Source organism: Corvus cornix, chromosome 15 (assembly GCF_000738735.6).
Source record: "Corvus cornix cornix isolate S_Up_H32 chromosome 15, ASM73873v5, whole genome shotgun sequence".
In the NCBI taxonomy this organism is placed as follows: domain Eukaryota; kingdom Metazoa; phylum Chordata; class Aves; order Passeriformes; family Corvidae; genus Corvus; species Corvus cornix.
The window spans coordinates 12,649,036-12,669,685 of record NC_046345.1 but is presented as its reverse complement, the minus strand read 5'-3'; the positions used below and the strand labels follow the sequence as shown (position 1 = coordinate 12,669,685).

The 20,650-nt window shown below is 49.7% G+C and overlaps 1 protein-coding gene across 1 annotated transcript; it reads right to left on the bottom strand.

Annotated features, from left to right (window-relative positions):
• Window positions 1–272: 272 nt before the first annotated feature.
• FBXO21 (F-box protein 21) lies at window positions 273–19,860 on the bottom strand. The gene is made up of 12 exons (XM_039560782.1): window positions 19,615–19,860; window positions 16,759–16,894; window positions 14,550–14,644; window positions 12,788–12,909; window positions 10,990–11,136; window positions 10,353–10,486; window positions 10,004–10,140; window positions 9,341–9,517; window positions 8,520–8,652; window positions 6,025–6,215; window positions 4,976–5,133; window positions 273–1,940 (listed from the first exon to the last, which is right to left on the bottom strand). Exons 1-12 carry the CDS (start codon window positions 19,827–19,829, stop codon window positions 1,762–1,764), a joined length of 1,824 nt encoding a protein of 607 aa, XP_039416716.1. The 5' UTR covers window positions 19,830–19,860; the 3' UTR covers window positions 273–1,761.
• Between the last annotated feature and the right edge of the window lie 790 nt (window positions 19,861–20,650).

Genomic DNA, 20,650 nt, shown 5'->3' with positions numbered 1-20,650 from the left:
TGCCTGAGGATTCCCTACCCTGATTCACAATGGCAATTCCTCCCTCACTCCAAGTTCATGTCAGTGCAGACCTGGGACAGCGGGAGGTGTCCCTGTCCATGGAACAAGAGGAGCTTCAAGGTCCCTTCCAGCCCAAACCATGCTGGGGTTGTGACTCTATTTAAAGACACAGCTCTGCTTGGAGCAGAGCCCCTCAGCACTGCTCACACTCTCCCCACAGGCTGCTCCTCCTGGAGCCCCCAGACCCCTGCAGACCACCACCACCACAGCGCTGGGCTTGCAGCATTTATTTCCACAGCAAACCAGTGCTCAGGGTTGCAGGAGGTGACATGCAGGGCAGGCATTGCTGGAGAGGAGGGCTGTGATTCCATGTGGAGATACCTGTAGTGCATAAGAGACTAAAGAGCATCCACCTACCTCTACAGGGCCCTAATTGTCAGCTCGGAGAGAAGAATTACCGTGTTGCAAGTGGACAGTGACAGGAGACACGAGCTGCAGCTACTCTACACACATTGCTTCAGAAACCACAAAGATATGCACAAACACCGTGTCACTCTGCACCCCACAGCCCCTGAGCCCAGAGGAAAACCTCTTCTGCAGTGGTTCTGTCGGGGCCTTTAAGTCAAGGTTAAAAATTCATGTGCTTCGAGCTGCTAAAGCTCCTTCCTCGCAGGCAGCCGAGTCTGCGTTCCCTCAGAATCCCGTTTTCTTTTGGCAAGAAGGAAGAAGGCCTCAAGCTGCAGGAATTAACATCTTGCTTCCATAATGGTTTGGCTGACTCCAGGGATGGCCAGGCTCCAGTCATCATTCCCCTCTATTGCATAAATACCTACTGGAGAAAAAACTTGGAGATGGCAGCGAGCGGCAGCTCCGCGTCCATCGGAGTCATTCCAGCGCTGCCCTCGAGGTCCCACCACACATTCCCTTGAGGGTCCAAATCCTCCTGGGAACACTCACAGCTGTGCCACGGATCCCACCCTGGACACACACGATGGACAGACAGGAAAGCAAGGTCAGGACACGGGCTGGGTGTGTTCAGCAGGTGTGGAAAAGGGCCAGGAGCTCCTCTTCTGCTTTCGGAGTCTCTGCCATCGGCCAAGCGGCCACCTGGCCCTCAGGGTCACCACGAGCCTCACTGCTGCTGGTTTTGCGGCTGGAACTCTCTCCCAGGCCCATAAGGATATTGCCAGGCCCAGAAGGATATTTAGGACTGGGACAGTAGCTCTAGGTAGGACCAATCAGACTACAGAGGTGAAGCAATACCTGACCCAGAAATTCAGACCGGAGAAGACAACAGTGAAACGCGAGAGACTTCAAAAACTATCGCCTGCATGGGATTAGACACTCAAACCAAACCAGACAGACAAAGCCAAACAAGAATCCCACAATACTGCAAGGACAAGCAACTTCCTGTCAGAGGGGGGTCCTCCATATTCCACACCAGGATCTCGCTGTGCTGACCTTCTAAGGCCACCACAGAACGAGCAGAACGTGCGGATCCTTCCGAAGGACAACACTCCTGGCATGGCTGTCCCTGCAAGAACCTCCTGCTGGGCCTCAAGTACCAAAGTGTCCCTGTGCCTTTGGGCCAGGCTGGGCAGGCAGACAACGGGAAGATGCTGTAGCACCACTTTCCAAGTTCAATGCAGTTTTCAATGCATTAAGCCAAAGGATTGTCACCAAACTTGCTTCCCACGCAAGTTCTGCAAAGAGGGTAAAGCTACACTCCAGCTGCTTCTGTCCCCAGGCTGCCTTTGGCACTCACTCCTTGCCTGAACTGTAAATTTTCTGCACCGTGGCTCGAGTGAGCTCCAAATCCTCCGGGTACCGAATTTCCAGCTCGGTATTTGCCAGGTAGTGAAGGCCGGTGAACTCGGAGAAATAGCGGCCGATGTCGGGGTGAGGGATCTCCCGAGGCTCAGAGTTGTGCTCCAGGTTCTCTGTGAGGGAAGGAAGGAATCAGTTACCACCACAGGAACAGCTGCTGCAAGGCAGCCAATCCTGGGCCTCTCCCAGGCCTTGTTTCTGTCTCTAGAAACACCAGTTCCTGGTGCTTTAAAGAAAAAAACCCAAATCCAGGAAAATGTGCAGAGCAAGTCAGTGTGAGTGCTCACATAGAGCCTCACCTCCTGATGACCCCACTTACCAGGGATGTGGGAAGTGTTTTATGCCTGAGATTGCCTGGCTTTAGGCTGGAGGAGCAGGATGCTGCTCCCACTCTGCTACTCCCAGGACTCGGTTGGGAGCACAGGGAGAAGCTGCTGCACTGAGCTCTGCTCCTCTGATCCCTCACAGCCCTTGGGGGACCAGTTTTAGGAGAGATTCCCCTCAAATGCCCCAAGGTGAGCCCACCTGCACAAGGCTGTCCTGGCAGAGGAGCCAAGAGCTTCCTCCCTCAGCCTGTGCTTTCACCACCATGCCAAGGCCCAGCCTGGTCTTCAGCCCTGCCTCCAGCAAAATAAACTTCCCCAAGTCCAAACTTCCCCAAGTCAAGTGCAAGTCCCTAGGAAGGACACGTTGATTCCTTCCCACAGCAGCTTCTTTCCCCCTTTGTCCTACAAGATAACCTGATTAGGCACAAGGGTTAAACTCCACTAAACCCCAAAGGTGACCCCCAAACACTGAACCCCAAAGGTGACCCTGGCCAAGGGCTGCTCTGCTCCGCAGTGTCGGCGCAGAGCAGGGACTGGGAGTCAATCCCACAGGCAGGAGCCCTGCAGCACTCCCCAAATGATGTCATTTTTTTTCCAGCAGTGCCAGATAAAACAGGTAGTATTAGCTAGGAAAAAAAAAAAGCTGCATCAGCATCAAAGGCTGACTTTGGGCAGGGCAGGAACAAGTTGGGATGCAGAAAATGTCATTCAGGAACAATCTGTCTCTGAAATCCAGTTCATTACAGGGAGCAGAGGATTCCTGTTAATCCATGCAGGCTCTTTGAAGCTGCTGCACGTCAGGGTGTGCAGCCAGCAGCACCAGAGCTTTCCATCCCTCAGCAGCCTGCTGCAGTCCTGGAGGCTTGCAAAGGACCTTTTTGGATACTGCACCACTGCGGAAAACAATTTGCACTGCTGAGTGCTCTGCAGCAGCATGGCTGAGCTGGGAGCTGTGCTCAGGGAACTGCAGGGATGGAGCTGCAGGGATGGAGCTGCAGGGATGGAGCTGCAGGGATGGAGCTGCAGGGATGGAGCTGCAGGGATGGGATGGAGCTGCTGGGATGGGATGGAGCTGCAGGGATGGGATGGAGCTGCTGGGATGGGATGGAGCTGCAGGGATGGGATGGAGCTGCAGGGATGGGATGGAGCTGCAGGGATGGCAGGGGGGAGAGGCTGACACAGGCGAGTTCAGCACAAGGTGGGAGCCTCCCAAAGGTGCTGACGAGCAGTTTGGAGCCAGAGACCTCTCTCCTGTGCTGTCACAAAGCAAACAAAACAGAGACAAGAGTGGACAGGTACCAAACTCCCTGCATGACACAGGAACCAGCTACACTCAACCCACAGATTTACAGGAAGGCCTCAAACCGAGGTACATTTAGCTATAATAAGCTTGGTGTTATTTCTGAGCTGGTTAAATTAAACTCCACATGAAGATTTGTTTAGGATTCTCTCAGCAAAAAACTCTCACTCCCTCCCTCCCCAGAGTCAGGTCAGGAGGATATGAAATAATCCTTCCCAAATGACCTGAGGATGTGTTTTAGAGGGGATATCAATAGGCAGCAAGAACAAACTCTTCACTTTCCCCCAGCAGTATCAGGACTCTTGGATGCCCCAGAGATCCAGCGATAAGAGTGTCTCCTACACAGAGATAACAGTGTCAGCCTACCCTGAAAGGCACCGTGGGACCAGCCAGGCTTCTGTTTGTTTACACATCATTAGATAAAAGATAAGTGATGACTCAGCCCCAGCAGCTCTGGGGACAATTACCTGATTAGGTAATTACCAAGATGAGTATTTCAATATCAACCCATAGCACACGAGAATTTCTGGTTTTTAAGACTCTCTGAGAGGCCAAGCCCTGCCTGATCTGAGCCATCAGGCTTTGCCACTTCATCTTTTTGGGCTGCTGAATATAAAAAAGCCACTCTCAGGACAGTGGGAAACACCTGCACTTTAAATCTACCGAGGGAGGGAGAAGTGTCCCTGCCTGTAAAACCACCTCTTGTCACACCCCTTGTCACACCCAGGGGACCAGAACCTGAGGGAGCACCCAGGAGAAGGGCATTTTGGTCAGCATTTTCCCTCCAGCAGCTTCCACATCTCCCCTGAGCCAAACACACTTGGGCTGTGGAGCTGCCCTGCCTGGATGAGACCTCCGTGTCACAGGGGGAACACAAACGTGAGAAAAATGAACATTTTTACAATGTACAGAGTCACAGGCGTGCTTTTGTTTTGTAATTTTCTTTAGAACTTCAGTTCAACACCTCTTCCTGTCTCCCAACCACACACTCTAACCATCACACAAGAGTTTCCCGTTATGGTTTGTTGCATAAAGCACACGTGACACAGACACTTCTAAAGCTCTCTGCACTTGTGAAGAGACATTAATTTTTGTTCTGGCTAAAAGTGGCACTAAAAGCCACGTTATCTGTGTTCCCTGGGATGTGACAGTGGCCAGAACCATGTCCTGACCAGCAGCTCCTCAGTGCTCCCTTCACGAAACCCCATTTCCAGGTCCTGTCTAAGCACAGCTGTCAGGAGCTGCTGACAGACCTTCAGCCTGAATTATTTCTTTCAAAGCAGCATTCAAGGTTCACACCATGAGAGTGTCCAAAACACTTCTGGGTAAGAGGAGATCACACCAGAGTGGGTCCTTCATGTCCATTCCCAGCAGTGCTGATTCCTTGCAGAGCAAACAGAGCAGGCCACGACTCAGGATCATTTCCTTCCTACCTCCACCTTTCTAACCCTTGTTAATCACACTTAATGAATCCATTAAGCATCCCTTCGTCCTGATGTGGACAGAGAGTGCTCCTGCTCACCTTGGGCAGCGTATCTGCAGGAGCCATCTTCCACCAGGACGTTGTAGAAGGGCTGGTGGGGGCCATGGGGGAGGCTGTGCACGTTCATATTCCGGATCCACTCGTGTCCCATCATGCAGGCAGGATCCCAGCCATAAATCACACAGTTATAGCCATACCTGATTCAAGAAATGGCACACAAAGGCTGTGAAAAGTCCAGAGCCAGCTCTTTCTCCTCAAGATTAATAGAGCACAAACAGGACAGGAACCTCCTGAGAGCTGGCACAAGGAGGAGAGGAACAAGAGGGAAAAAAAACCAATTCAGAAAGACTTTGAGGTTATATTTTGAGGTGGAGGGAAATGACTATGAATGACTGGATAAACAGACAGGAATAAACAGCTGAAGACAAAGGAAAACCAGATGTGAGCAAGAAAAGAGAATGGGAAAGAGCCTGGAAGTCAGCAGACAGACGAGGAAGCAAGAAATAAGGAGGGCTCACCCACCCTGCTGGGCTGTGCAGTTACTCCAGTGCTCACCACACAGACGGGGACACCAAGCCACTGCTATCACAGAGTACTCAAGGGATTAACTGGGACGTGTTACAGCTGTCACTGCTGATGCCCCTAAAAGATGCTCTGGATGTCTGGCCTGGCTCTCTGGCAGAGCAGTGCAGGCAGGAGCACAAAGCCTCTGTGCAGTGCAGGAGCAGGGAATGAGAGCACAGGGAAACATCCATAAACTGTCCTGGGAATATCAGAATCGATTTTGAAGCTGACTCTGTTGCACAGTGCCTCATTAAGTGACTGCTGCTGTTTCCTGGAGAGCTCTGTGCTGTGGGGATGTTACCTGTGTGACACAGGGTGACTCAGACAAGCCAAGCTCTCTGCAGTGCAAACATTTGCACTCTCCAGGCACTCACAGAGCTGCTCCCATTTTCCTGCACAGCACGGACGCACATGCCTGGCATTTCCCACTCCTCCTTGGCACCAAAGCACGTCTCACTGCTGTCAGCACAAACCCTTCTGCTCTGCTGGTACAGAGCTGACTGCGGGGAAGGCCCCAAGCTCACCTCTTGTGTTTCATGATGAGCCCAATGGAGAAGCAAACCTCCTTGTGCTTCTCATCCGAGCGGTGCTTGACCTCGGGGCCCAGCTCCTCCTTGCGCCGCTCGATGTGCTCCAGGGTGTGCTGCACCAGGTACCCCACAGCCCCGTGCTGGGATGGGTCCAGGGCCTGGATGTGCTGCAGGATGTCCAGGACCTTCCAAACCACAGCAAAAACAGGTTCAGGACACAGCCCTGCAGCAGCACATCACCTATAGATACATCCAGATACATTGCTGGGTGTAAGCGCCCAGGCCTGAGATCCCCCTACACAGAGCTGCTTCCTGATCCCCACACACTCCCAAGGAGCTCTTCCTCACAGCCCATTTCTACCTTTCTCTTTATAAAGCTCCCAGCTTCCAAGGAAAGGCACTGGAGAGCACAGCAGCTCCTTAAAACAAAGCCCTGTGAGTTCATCATGTCCCATTTGGTGACCACAGACCATCTCTCAAGGTTTCTGGCTATGAGAATGCAGTTTCCATGTCCCAAAATGCTGCTGGGAAGTGATTCCAGGTGACTTCTGCTGCTCTTGAGAAGTAATATTTTAACTTAAAAGAGTTTCTCAGCATTTCTGTGAGGTGCAAAAATAGGGCAGCACAGGAGGAAAGTAACCTCCATGATGCTTTCCCAGGGAATGGTGAACAAGACAGAAAAGCTGCTTGTCTTAGGATGACTGAAGAACACAAAGCAGCAAGCCCTGCAGATCCAGAATTCCAGCCTCCCAACACCCTCTGGCACAGCATCAGAGCATCTGCTGCAGAGTTTGTTAGAGGTAGGAAATGCAAACTTTAATTTTTTGGTAAAAGCAAGGAAAAAAAACCCCAACCTGTCGTGTAAACATGTTGGGAAAAGACACACATTTGCCTCAACAACAAATACCTGAAGTCCCAAAATCTGCCACAGTTTGGCACCTGGCAAAAGGATTGTCTCCTTGATCACAGGTTTGATCATTAAGTTCAGAGTAGCAGCAGAAGAGGAATAGAAATCTCAGGCTGTTCAGCATGAACAGCAGCAAAAAACTGAGGAAAATCAATTTAAATAAGGGACAGGTGAGTAATTTATGAGAAGAAACACAGTTCAGGCATCTTGGCCACTTCAATTCTATTAAGAATGATGTGAAAATCCTGAAAAATCCTAAAGGAAGGGGAAGGAAGTAACCACAGCTGCCAGAGATTCTTGGGAATTTCATTTACTGTTATTTACAAACATTTAGGGCAACATTACGTGCAGCTCTGCAGGTCTTTTAAGATTTTCTACTCCTGTCCATAAATCTGGCAGAGCCTGTCAAAGCTGGTACATTCTGTCCTGTCAGACACAGCATTCTCTCTGGTTAGCTGCAATCCTGCCTGACAGCCTGGAATGACTGGATGCAATCCCGAAAAACCCAAATTTGCTCATTTCCATTGCAGCTGGTGCAGAGAACTCAGTAGCATTCAGCCCTGGGGTTGGGTTATGTGTTCTGAGGGGCAGTAAATCCACGTCTGGTGCTCTCCAAACACATCCCTGAGTGCCAGGAAGGGGCAGGAAGGTCCTCCAGTTCCCTGTTTATGTCCAGCAGCCATTTCAGTGAGTCCCTCCCACACACAATTTTCTTGGTGCTGGTATTTCTGTGGTGACCCTAAAATTTGCTGCCACAAGAAAGGAAGGCCAAGCTTAGCACGGCTTGATCTTCAAAGGGAAGGAGGCAGCTTCTCCAGCAGTCCTGTTCCAGTTGATTTGGTGGGAAGAGCTCTGCTTTCTGCTCAGCTGTCCAGCCAATATTCCTGTCCCCTTCCCAAACCTCACAGGTGGAACTGGCACAGGGAATTCTGAGCAGGGACATCTCCTTGCTGCCGTGACACACTAAAGAAATTAAGATTTTTCTGAGTTACAGGCTGTGCCCCTGATTCAGAGAAAGCCCTGGATGACCCAGACAACCTGGAAATCTCAGCACCTTCTTTCCCACACTCCCAAGATAACAGGACTGGACTTGTCACCCTGAAGGAAAAGGAATTCCAAGGTCAGGAATATCAAGCTGCTTTTTCACAGGAGCCACAGATTGCGCGGCCAAGGTTGGGAGAACAGCTTTGGTTTTATTTGTAAAAGATAACTTCCTGCAGTTTTCTGATAAGGGAATTGCTCCTTTTCCAGGAGCCCAGCAAGAGTTTCACCACAATTTAGGCACAGAGCAAACAGGATGCTCTTATAACTCACAGTCCACGGGCTTGGTGGCAAGACAAGCTGTAAATCATAAATTATGACTCAAGGCTGCCCCCAAGTCTCCCCTAGGACAAGCAGGCAAGAATCATCCACCCTTCCTGCTTCAAACTGACTCCCTGCAATGTGAGAACTCCTCCAACTGCATTTATTACAGAAACAACTCGTGGCAGACTGGAATGCAGGCTGACACAGCGCAAAATCAATAACCCAGTGTTAATAGTGCTCAGCCTACCCAAAAACATTCCCCTGAGTGCCCAGGTACCTTTTCTGGCCAGATTCCCAGGTGGAAGTATAACCTGGCCTGGAGCATGAGGTGCTGCACATTGTCTGGATACATGGCCAGGTACAGGTCCAAGGAGTCTCTCAGGAGCTGGTAGGACTGGTCAGTGCTCTCTCTGCCAGCAGAAAGGAAACTCAGCTGTGAGGCTCTGCGACCCCCATGGACAGGGGGAGTCCCCAGAATGATGCTGCAGGTACAGCATGCTCACAACAGTGATTCCAGCATGGATTGTCACTCACCACTCCAGCCTGCGACAAGGAAAAGCGATCCACAACTGATCCCTGAACTCTGCCCTCCCACCCCACTGCTGTTCTCCTTGGTCAGATAATCCCACACGGAGAATTCACTCCCCAAGCCATTTCCTTTTGGTCCCCTGACACCTAGAGCAATCCTTTCACTCCTGTCAGTCTGTCTATGGCTGCTTGGGAAAGAGATTATCAGGAGCATTTGAAAACAAAACATAATGTTCTACACACCAAGAGGATCTCTGAAAATGCTCACTGGAACATGGGGGTTGTGCTTACCAGAAGGTAACAAAAGGCTCTGCTTTTAAGGGATGGTGGATGGTCCCTGTCAGCTTTTCACAGAGAAAATGAAACACCTTTTCTATTTTCTTGAGAGAACCAGTTTTACCAAATATTGTTGTTTCCACTCAGATGATTAAAAGCACCCAGCCAATGCCTTGTGACACATGGAATTTTCAGGATCTCCTGGGTTGAGTGACACCTTTTGCAAGCAGCAATATTGGATATGGAGACATTGTACCCTGGGTCCTTTTTCCCCCCAGATGACCCTCAACTCACCGTTTCCCAAGGTTCAGGAGATTCCCCACCATCCGCTGCAAGACCTCCTTGGAAGTCACCACTCCATAGAACTCCTCTGTCACGTGGTGCCCGATCAGGTACTCGCACTCCTTCACTGTCAGCTGCTTCCCCTTCCCAAAGGCATCGATGTAGGTGTAGTCAAAAATATCTGTGCTTCTGAAGAGGCAACAAAGAGACCAAACTGTGATCAAGGGTCTCGTGGTAGAGCAGGATTTGCTGTTCCTGTTCTTCCCTGGGTCCTTCACTCCTCAGCTCCCTCCTAAATAGAGATTACCTGGTACCTTCTCTCTTTCCCATAATTCTCACATCACCTCATGGGTACTGTTACTTCAGGAAATCTGTTGTTATTCAGCAGCAGCAGAGCTGAGCTCAGGAAATCCTTCCTGAAGATCTGATCTTTCCCTCTGTTTAATTTCAGATGGAAAACAATTAAACATTCTCACAGAGGTCTAGAGCAGGAAATCGGTTACCATTCGGCAGCAGCAGAGCTGAGCTCTAGGAAAACTCTTCTAGAAGTCTGATTTTTCCCTCTGTAGAGGCAGATGGAAAATAATTCAACACCCTCACACAGGTCTGGAGCTGTAAATGTGTTCTGGTTTTTGTCACTGTGGGCACAATTTCAGAGCTCAGCAGGTCACTCACCCTTCTTTCCCTTGACACCACCGCAGTAGGAAATGGCTGGGAAAGTTGACAGGCTCCAGTTTGACTCCCAGCTGCCTGGCAATTGTTAAATAAAGCACAGACAAACTGATGGGAATTCCTGTCCTGCGGATCAGAACCTGCGGGAGAAAAATGTGACAAAAACACAGGTGGGATTTAAGAAAAACATCAATTTCAAGGGTGGATTTCACAAAAGAAAATAGAACTTGACAGATTATGCACTGAAGAATGACGTATTTATTTAAGAGTTGCTCTTCACAGAGAATTATTTGTCTGGCTACAAATAAAGCCTTGCAGCCTCCCAGCTTTTACCTAACACACACACACACACCTGGTGAATGTAGGAATTCAGGGAGTTGTAGTAATCCAGCTCATTTCCTTTGTATTTGAGCTGCTCATACAGGACACAGTTCATGGCATCAAGCACCTGCCTCTGAAGTTCCACTTCTGGAATGAGAACCTCTCCTGGAAACACACATGCAGTGAAATAAAGACTGAGAAAACAAGAGCACTCAACCCTTATGCAATGCAATTTCCACATGGACAGGCTCAGTCCCTCCTCGAAAGCCAGAAATGATGCAGTTTATAAAACCAAGGAGCAAGATGCTGCCTGACCTTTGGAGATGATAAACATGCACCTTCCTATTCATGATTTTCTGAGACTGGCAGGAAAGAGATTGTTTCCCAGTCTCACAGCTCTACTACAAATAACAGGACTATTAACATTTCAGGGACAAATGGGAAAAAAAAAACCAATTCCCCTCCCAATTCTTTTTGCTTAGCATCAGATGGACTGAACCCTGGGCTATTGAACAGCTGTTTCTTGAATGATGGCTTAAGTAAATGTCAGAATTTTGTTTGCTAGGGGATAAAAACAACAGCTCTTTAAGCTGCCACAATTCCAGAGCTGTTTCAGCCGTGCAGAGGTGCAGGAGAGCCCTGCAGGAAAGCACATTTCTGTACAGTACCTGCCTTGGAAGCCAAGCTGGGGTGCCTGGGGTTCTTGGTCCGCAGCACTTTGCGCACTTTGTCTGTGATATCATCCACCTGAGCCTGGACGCTCTTCAGGCAGATGTCTGACAGGGGGTTGCAGTACTGATCAATCAAAACAGCACCTGGAAAAAACAAACTACATAAGAAACAGGACTTGAGTTTTTTCTTTGCTTGGTTTTTTGCCTGCTCCACATTCCAGGCATGCAGCGAGCGGTTGCAGCGGAACGGCAGAGCTCTGTGTTTGAAACCTGCAGTCATCTACTGGATTTATCACACAAAAGGCACAGAATAAGCTGACACGATAAATCACCAGCTGAACTCAGTATTCCCCTCTCCCCCACGCTGAAAGGGAGCTGTACCTTGAGCAGGAATGCTGCTGGACCAGGCTTGACCAGCTCTGTGCTCACACCGCAGCCCCTGGCACCCTCCCAACCTACAGAGCTTTTTATTCAGAGCCTGACACAATCCCAGCTTCACTCAAACTGCCTCAGTTTTGATTTCTCCCTGTCATGTCCTCTGTATCATCCTTGTTCATCATTTCCTCGTCTGCTACATCCATCTTTCTCCTCCACACCTGCTCTCCATCTTCCCAACACAAACCAGAACAGAACAAACTTTCATGTTCCTCCTACCCAAGCCTCTGCAGGAAAAAACTTCCTTTTCACAGAACCTTCTCCTTGGCACCACTGCTCTTTCCAAAGCCTCCCTAGCGTTCCATCTTTGGGATCAGCTGTAAGGATTTTGCACGGATCATACCTCTTCCAGCCTCCTACAGGACTTTGTCAGCATGTCCATGACAGGCCTGTAAATCAAGGAATTCAGCAGGGCCCCGAGCCGTGGCTCCTTTCTGTCCTCCCGAAGTGTTCCCTGTGCTCTGACGAGGTGAAAATTCCCAAAAAACTACCAGCTGGTGCTCCAAAGGCACCTCCACGGCGGACAAATTACACGTATTTGTGACACACATGACTAAGCCTCATAATTAATTTGGTTTTTTCTAGAAAAGGCCACTTCTTGCTGTCCCTTCTTGCCCTAACAGCCCATTCTTCAGAGTCTATTGCTTTGGTGTTACTCTTTCCTGGGACATCTTGGAGTGTGTAGCAAGAGGAAGGGACTCTTCCACAGCCACCGGCAGCTTCAGAGCTGTTCAGAAGATTGAGAAGGAGAATAATCCACCAGACTGAGGACACGAAGAGCAGAAGAAGCAGAAGAAAGAGCTTTTTCTTCCTTCTCAGCAGGTGTAAGTGCCCTCCCACCACGTGACTGGACTTGGATCTGTTTCCCATCAAAGTCCAGCACTCAGCTCCTGAGACACTCACAGTGCTCAGCAATTCCCTCTGCTTGCTCCCTGCTCTGATCTGAGGAGCTCCTGGGAAAGGGGAAAGCAGGGAGCTGACTGGGAACCAGCTCGGCTGAACGCAGCCCAGGGGCCACAGCTGCAGTGTCAGTAATTAGGAAGGATGTCGAGCTACAGCTCATTTTTCTCAGCACCCTGCTCAAGATTCCAGTGTTTCACCATTTCCTGCCTCCCAGCTCAGCTGTCCATGGGTGATCCTTCACACACACAGCAAGGACAGCACCTAATGCCATCCTGACATTTTAACCAACGCTGCCGCGGGATGGGAAGGATTCCAGGCACTCCCAAAATCCAGCCTGAATTCTGAGCCATGAGCCAAGGGCTTGCTGGAATCTAAGCAGGGCACGCTCCTTGCAAGTCAAACCATGATGGAGAGCTGTCATTAGGTGTTCTAGCTGGGCTTTCTGCCAAGGACTTACCCTCCAGGAACGACTGCCGCTCCGTGGGCCGCTGCAGATATTCCTTCAGGTTCTTCAATATATTCTGCTGCCGCAGGAAATAGAGAATTTTCTTTGCATAGTACTTCCAGGTGAGACCTTTCCTGCACAGTTAGACACAAGAAGAAGCATTGCCCTCAATAGGTATTTGAAGGGTGAACAGTTGGTTTTTCCAGCGAACACAAGTTTATGCTTTCGATTATTGGTTTGCTCCACAAGCACTGTCACTGCAAGTCAACCCAACAGGGAATGCTGAGAGGAATTTATCATAAAAAGCCACACAGCTTGCAAAACCTTGCTCCTATCATCTCCAATTCTCATCCTATCACCAAGATGTAAGTTTGAGAGGACGCATTATCATGGGAAACAACGCAGATCCTAATTAAAGGAGCTCAGGAATATCTGATTAAAATCCTATACTTTATTCATAAAACATTACCCTCTGTCTGACTGCATCTCTCCAGAGTCAACCCTAACGCATCCTCTCAGCATTAAAAATAGATGGATGAGGGACATGAATGTGAGTCCAACAGCATTCAGACGAAAAACACAATTCCCCAGAGGAAAACCAACTCTGTAGCTCAGAAAAAGCAGGAAGAGATCAACAGTTGGTCTGTAAATGACACAATTCCACAACTTTTTATAGGAAAGCCCTGTCACTTTCTAAGGCCTCTCCATCCTCCTGGACAGCAGGGCAATCAAACCTCATAACACTTTATCTTCTTCCAATAAACTGGGATCCTCAATAGGGACAACTGCTTTACTGGGATATCTTCCAGGGAAATCACTTAGCCTAATGCTCCTGAATGGCAATGACTACAGCTTAATCAGGGTGTAATTAGCATCAATTCTGCTTTATGGGGAGGCATTTGGCCAGTGCAAAGCCTCAAAAGCTTATGAACCAGTTGTCAAATGAGAGATGCTCAGGCCCAGCTCAAATAGAGAAGGCAATAAAACGGATGGGAAAAGGCAAAAATGAGATGATTGCCATTCCAGTTGGGTTTTTTCAAGCCCTATTACCAGTCCCTCTAATCAAGGCTATTAGACCCCATTAAGAGCAATCTATCACAGCTCAGTACCACACCAAACCCAGCATGGTTAGGTGGCACCAGCAGAAAAACCTTCAAATAAAGCAGTGATTTACTCATCTTGCACAGTGTTAATCAAGGTGATGAGATTACCCAGGCAGATGCAAACCAGGAGTTTTATTCACCAGCTGTCTGAGTAATTTACAGACCTGCAAATTCTGCAGTGGCCGAGTTCAACTCTCTTCCTATTTGGGGACAAAAATTGTACCAACCTACTCCAGCCCTGAAAGGAAAGAAAAAGCTGGAATTTCATGGTGGCGATCCTGAAGGATTCCTGCTTCCCTCTGGTGCTCTGGCCTCACTCTGCAAATCAGTTCAGCAAACTAATCCAGGCTTAAAGCAGAAAGGAACAAGAGGGAACTGCTGAGGCAGAGATGAGGGTACATGGGACACGTCCCAAGAAATGCCATGAGCTGGCAAGGAAATAAACAACAAAAAGCAACACAAAGCCAGAGGATTTTCTTCTTGTGGGACAAGGTTTCCATGTTTTTTTCTGGAAACACTCAATTTGCCCTGAAATCAGGCCTTGGCAAGCCTGGGGGTGTTGTTTAATGAGTGACCAAGGGCAGAAGCTGAGGTCAGGCATTAAGCACAGTGTTTTTCTCCTGGAGCTGGTGAAAGAGGGAAATCCCTGCCAGTTCTCACCCCTCTCTTACCTTCCTTCCATGTTAAGGATGCACATCAGCTCATCCTCAAAGAAATGGCTCGGGCAGCCCAGAGTCTCAATGTCACTGAATCCGTCACAGGGGACCTGCCAAAGCAGACAGGGAGTTATGCACAGCACCACAGATTCTCCCAGAATGTCACTAAAAGACTCAAAACCAAATTTTTTTCTTTTTTAATTTATGAAAGATCTTAAAAATGTCCTGCCCGCCACAAACTCACAGTTCTGTCCTCATGGATTCATTATTCCACTGAGAGCCCCAGGAACATCCTACAGCAATTTCAGCCAAATTCTACAGCATTTAGGGCTCTGATGCTGAGTTAAGGACCAGCACAATCACATCTCATGCAGGGTGGGCACGAGCTGGAAGTGATTTTAAGGTGGAATCAACTTCTGCTTGTGGTTGACTGAACCTCTCCATACACCCGCCCTGTGCAGGAGATTAATCCTGGGTGAAGGAATGAAGAAGCAGGAGCCTTTATTTTTTGCAACAACCACTTCTGCATCCATATTCAGAACAGCTATTTTCTTCCAGAACTCAGAATTACTTCTTAAACTTTGGCTGAACTGTAAAAAAAGCCCTGCCTTTCAAGCTCTTCGCTATAGGATACGGGCTCATATATGGGTTGAAAGGCTCTTTCTCCCAGCTCTGAGCAGGGAATCAAGCTGCAGTTTCTGGCCCCACAGGAGATGGTTCTCATTATGAGGCCTTTGGGCACTGCTTAATGGTCTCTCCAAAGTCATTGCATATGTGATTAAAACAGGAGGAATCCAGGAGCTTCTTCTCCCAGTGAATGCTCTGCCAATTCTCCACGGACAAATGCCTGCCTGCTGCAAAACAGAACAGCCAGGAGACACCAAACACCCGCCTGGCCCCACTGCCTTCCTTTTGCACACCATTTTGGCACAGGAGCCATAAAAGGGGGGCTGTCTAGTGGCTCTGGTGTGAAATTTTGAATTCAGCCAAAGTTACAGGCAGCATTTATGCTTTATCCACAGAATTCCAGGCTGACCCAGTTGTTCAGCTTGCCAAAATCTACAGGCACCTACTAAGCAAACAGCCAAGTAACTCCTGTTTCATGTGCAAGTCAGTGTGAGACACCACATTTTCACCTTTTCCCCACTGAACACAAAACTATCTTGGGGTCATGGCCGGCTGGAGAACTTCAGAAACACACTTTGCAACTGAGTGGCCCTGTTGTGCCTTGCTCCTGAATTCAAAGGGCTTGTGGCAGCTCTCAGATCCCGTCCTTGCACAAGGGCTGCAGAGAAGCTCAGCAGCTGTGCTTTGTGTCAACAAACTCTGCGGCCTTCAGAATTCCCAGAGCCAGGGTTGAGCTCCCAGCAGAAAGCAAAGAGCTTTTAGGGCTGAATGCAATCCCAGAGCGTGCTGCACTCTACACACCTCTGGATTTGGAACTCTCTCCCCCCCCTCCTGGGCAGCATTTTCACACAAAGTCTGGAAATACAAAAGCTCTGACTGCACGGTTCATGTGGAGAGCAGTGCAAGAGAAACTAATGAAAAGTATTGATCACAATCAAGGAAGGTGAATCTTTGAATTATTGTGGAATCACGGAATATCCTGAGCTACCACAGGGATCATCCAGCCCAGCTCCTGGCCCTGCACAGACATCCCAAAATCCCACCCTGGGCATCCCTGGCAGCGCTGTCCAAACACTCCTGGAGCTCTGGCAGCCTCGGGGCCGTGCCCATTCCCTGGGGAGCCTGGGCAGTGCCCAGCAGCCTCTGGGGGAAGAAAAACCTTTTCCTACTATAAATGATAACAAAGACTAAATAAACACATTTTTAAAAAGGCGAAACCCCCTGAGAAATAAACAACTTTTGAATGGTTTAGGAATTTTTAAAGAATAATATCCCCTGCTGATGTGAATGCTCGGCCAGTGTTGAGGAAATAGCCTCAAGCTGTGCCAGGGGAACTTTAGGTTGGGTATTAGGAAAAACTGACTAATTGAAAGGGTTGTCAAGCATTGGAACAAGCTGCTTAGGGGAGTGGTGCAATCACTGTCCTTGGAAGGGTTCAGAAAATGTGAAGATGTGGTGCTTAGGGACACTGATCAGTGGCTGGACTCGATCTTGGAGGTCTTTTCCAACTTTAATGATTCAATTAATGATTCCATGAATGATTACATTAAACAAGTGCCAGGTTGGTGCACACACACATATCTAGAGGGTGACTTACATGTTCTGAGAAGAACCTTTTGGAGAAGGAAGCCACAATCCTCTGGGCTTCCAGCCCCGCGTTGTGCCGTGCCTTGTACTCCTCCAGCCAGCTGACGCTGTCACTGTGGCTGTAGTACTTCAGCAGGGACGGCCACCTGCACAAACAGAGACAAATTAACAGCAGCAGTAACATTTCACATCCCTGAGAACCTCCAGAATGTGAAACTTAAGTAAGCACATCACTTGAGGAGCTGAGCTGGTGCACAGACACTGCCCAGCTTTAAAGGAATTGTATAAAATTACCGCAGACATCAAAGCGCATTAATGATTATTTAAAAGCAAGCTCTCCTGAAACCTTCAGAGGCTCCCACTCCAGGATTGCAATATCTAAACATCCTAAATGCTTCAGTTTTATAATTAAAAGAGTTTACCACAAAGAAGCATCACGTGGAAGCCAACCTGGCACTGAACAGAAGGGGAGTTCTTTGTCCTGTGTTCTTCCTACCACCTCGGGGAGCTCATTAAAAGGCTGCACTAAACACAGCTCCCTCCACTGCCCTTGCTGGTGGCAACATCTACTGGAGGAAAACAGAACCCTGAAGTCAAATCGTGACAGCTGAATGCTTTTGCAGTTTGGTTTTGAGACAAGAAATAATTGTTTGAAGAAAAAAAAACCAACCCAAACCTCACAGCTTTATTGCAAAAAAACCCCCTCCTTTACTTAGACTCAGAAGTCCACACGTTTCACAGCTTACTCAGAATTTCAAGGTTCAGCTGAAAATCCAACTTCAGGGCATGTTCTGGGGGCTGTTAGCAGCACCTTTTTGAATAAAGTGGGTGTGTGGTGCCACAACACAGCTTTGTGCCATAAAATATGTGCCAGCACTGCAATTCCTGCTGCTGTGAAGACACCAAGATCACTTGTGTGAGAAACATGAACAAGAATCAGCACAGATGGAAATATTTTGGAAAGAAAGCTGAGAGAAAGGGGTTTTCTTTTCATTTGCTGGGGCATTCATTCCACATTTTGAAATGCTGTTCATCATTACTGGTTTATACTAAACATTTTCCTTCAGCTCCATGGGCTGTCTCAGGTTCTTTTCAGATCATATAAATATATATTGATATATGTATTTAATTTTATAAATAATTAGAAGGCCAAACGTTTATATCCCTAAATTGCCTTAGGTTTTTTTCAGGTTATATGTATATATTTAAGTTGCTAAATAGATAAAAGGCCAAATACTGAAATCACTCACCCTGTATAAAAATTATGACCAGTGCCCAAACCACACCTGGGAGATATTTCACTGCTGGTTAATAATAAAACTCCCCTGCAATTTTCCTTCCCAAAATAAAGTCAAATAACCTCACATTATGTAACAACCTCTCTCCTGACGAATCCCTGGCCTTTCAGCCACTGCTGAGATGCAGCCACCTCACAATAACCCTCACCATCCTTCATTTTGGGGTGAGAAAGGAGAATTTCAGGGCTTGAAAGGACAGTGAGAATTTCAGGAAGACAAAGTGCCACTGCTCACGATGGAATCCAACCAGGATGGCAAGGTCAGGGTGAAACCTCCTGCCAAAAATTCCACTACCAAGGAGAGAGGAGGAGAGCAGCGTGTGCTGATCCCCCACCCTATCCCATTCCAGCTGCTGGATCCCAACCAGGGTGAAACTTGCAGGAATTCCAGCCACGGAACCAGTGACAGTCAATGCCAGAGCCATGGCTTGGTGGACTGGGGAAGCTGGAATCGTTCAGCAGCTTTGTTTCCCCCCGTGAAAAGGGAATAATCCCCTCATTTGGGCTGTGCTGGATTTCAGGAGCCAACTGGCAGTTGGAGAAAGCAATTCTGCTGCTTTTCCTGTGCCAAAACAGACAAAAGCAGGTAACAGATCAGCAGGTGCTATGCTGGACAGCCTCGGGGATGAGTGGAGGTGCCTCCAGGACTGCAGAAACCAGCACAGCATCAACAGAATCACACCCAGCCCTCATCCCCAGCCAAAATATGAACGGTTTCACAGAGCACAGCACCCTGTGGCTGCCCCTGGGGAAAACAAAACTCAACAGCAGCAAAACCCCATCCCAAGGATTTGGGTATCTGCAAGAACAGTTCTCCCCAAATCCCCACAAATAAACACCTCACTGCTGTCCAGCACCAGTCCTGGGACCACAGAGATCTTGGCCTTTGTTTTGGAAGCTCCTGGAGGGGTCGGGGAGGCCAATGCACAAGCCCAGTGCATGGTTCCACTGCCAGAGCCCAGGCTGGGCCTGGGAATGCAGGGGATCCACGTGCCCGGGTGTGGAAGGGGCTGCAAGACGGATCTCTGGCCAAGGGGGATCCCCTGCAAACAGGAGGCTCAGCTTGATCCCTCCTCACAGCATTTCGGAGGGAAGGCAGCCTTGCAAAAGTCCTTATAGAAGTGTGGGACACCTGCCCGGAGAAGCTGTGGCTGCCCCATCCCTGGAAGTGTTCCAGGCCAGGCTGGACGAACCTGGAGCAAGCAGGACACAGTGGAAGGTGTCCCTGCCCATGGCAGGGGGTGAAACGATGGCTTTAAAGCTCCCTTCCCACCCGAACCTCTCTGTGCCTCCATGATTCCACCCAGGCCGCCGCAGGTTCATCCAGCCCCTGAGGAGCTCACCACGGAGCCGGGAAGACACGCAGGGATCAGGAGGTGGCGGCGGCACTTCCACCACCCCAGACACACGCGAGCCTCCCAGGCCGGGCCGGTCCGACCACCCCCGGTGCCCCTGAACCCCGCGGGTGCCCCTGAACGCCGAGGGTGCCCCTGAACCCCGCGGGTGCCCATTCCCTCCCGTCCGAGCCCTCGCCGCGCCGGGCGGGCCGGGCCGTGCGGCGGTGCCCACCTGAGGCGGAAGCGCTCCCGCCACACCTTGCCGCGGGGCTGGCACGCCTCGCGCAGCCGGCGGCAGGTGCAGGACACGCGGCCGATGTCGGCGGCGCCCAGCACGTCGCAGCAGAGGATGAGCTCCAGCAGCTCTCCCGGCAGGTCCGTCAGGCCCGTCCCGCTGCCGCCGCTGCCGCTGCCGGGCCCCGGCGGGCCCGCGGCCTCCGCCGCCATCTTGGCTGTTTTACCTGCGCTCCGGGGCCGCCCGGCGCTTCCGGGGAGGGGCGGCCCGGGGAGCGTCCGCCAAGTGCGGCCGCCGCGGCGAGCGCAGAGCGGGCTAAGGGAGCGTCTGGCAAGTGACGGGGGAGCCGCAGGGGTCTGTGGTGGGATCGGTATCGGGAACGGCGGGGATCTGTCAGTGTGTGTGAGCATCGGAAAGGGGGCCAAAAAGGGGCTCATCAGTGTGTGTCAGTGGGTGCCAAAAAGGGCCTCGTCAATGTGTGTGAGCATCGGAAATGGGGGGGTACAAAAAGGGCCTCGTCAATGTGTGTCAGTATGAGAAATGGGGGGCCAAAAAGGGGCCTCATCAGTGTGTGTCAATATTGGAATTGGGGGTGCCAAAAAGGGCCTCATCAATGTGTATCAGTATTGGATCAATGTGTGTCAGGATCAGAAATGGGGGTGCCAAAAAGGGCCTCGTCAATGTGTGTCAATATCGGAAACGGGGCACAGTGGGGATCTGTCAATGTGTATCAATATCGAAAAGGGGGTGCACAGAGGGAGCATATCAATGTGTATCAATATCTAAAGGGGTGCACAGAGGGGACCTCATCAATGGGTATAAATATCTAAAAGGAGGTGCCAGAAGGACCTCATCAATAGGTACAAGTATCTAAAGAGAATAAATGTCGCTATGAGTATTTAAATATCAAAGGAGATCTATCAATGTGTATCAGTACCCAAAGGGGGCACCCTGTGCCAGGGCCTCCCCACCCTCCCAGGGAACAATTCCCTCCCACTATCCCACCTAACCCTGCCCTCTGGCAGTGAGAAGC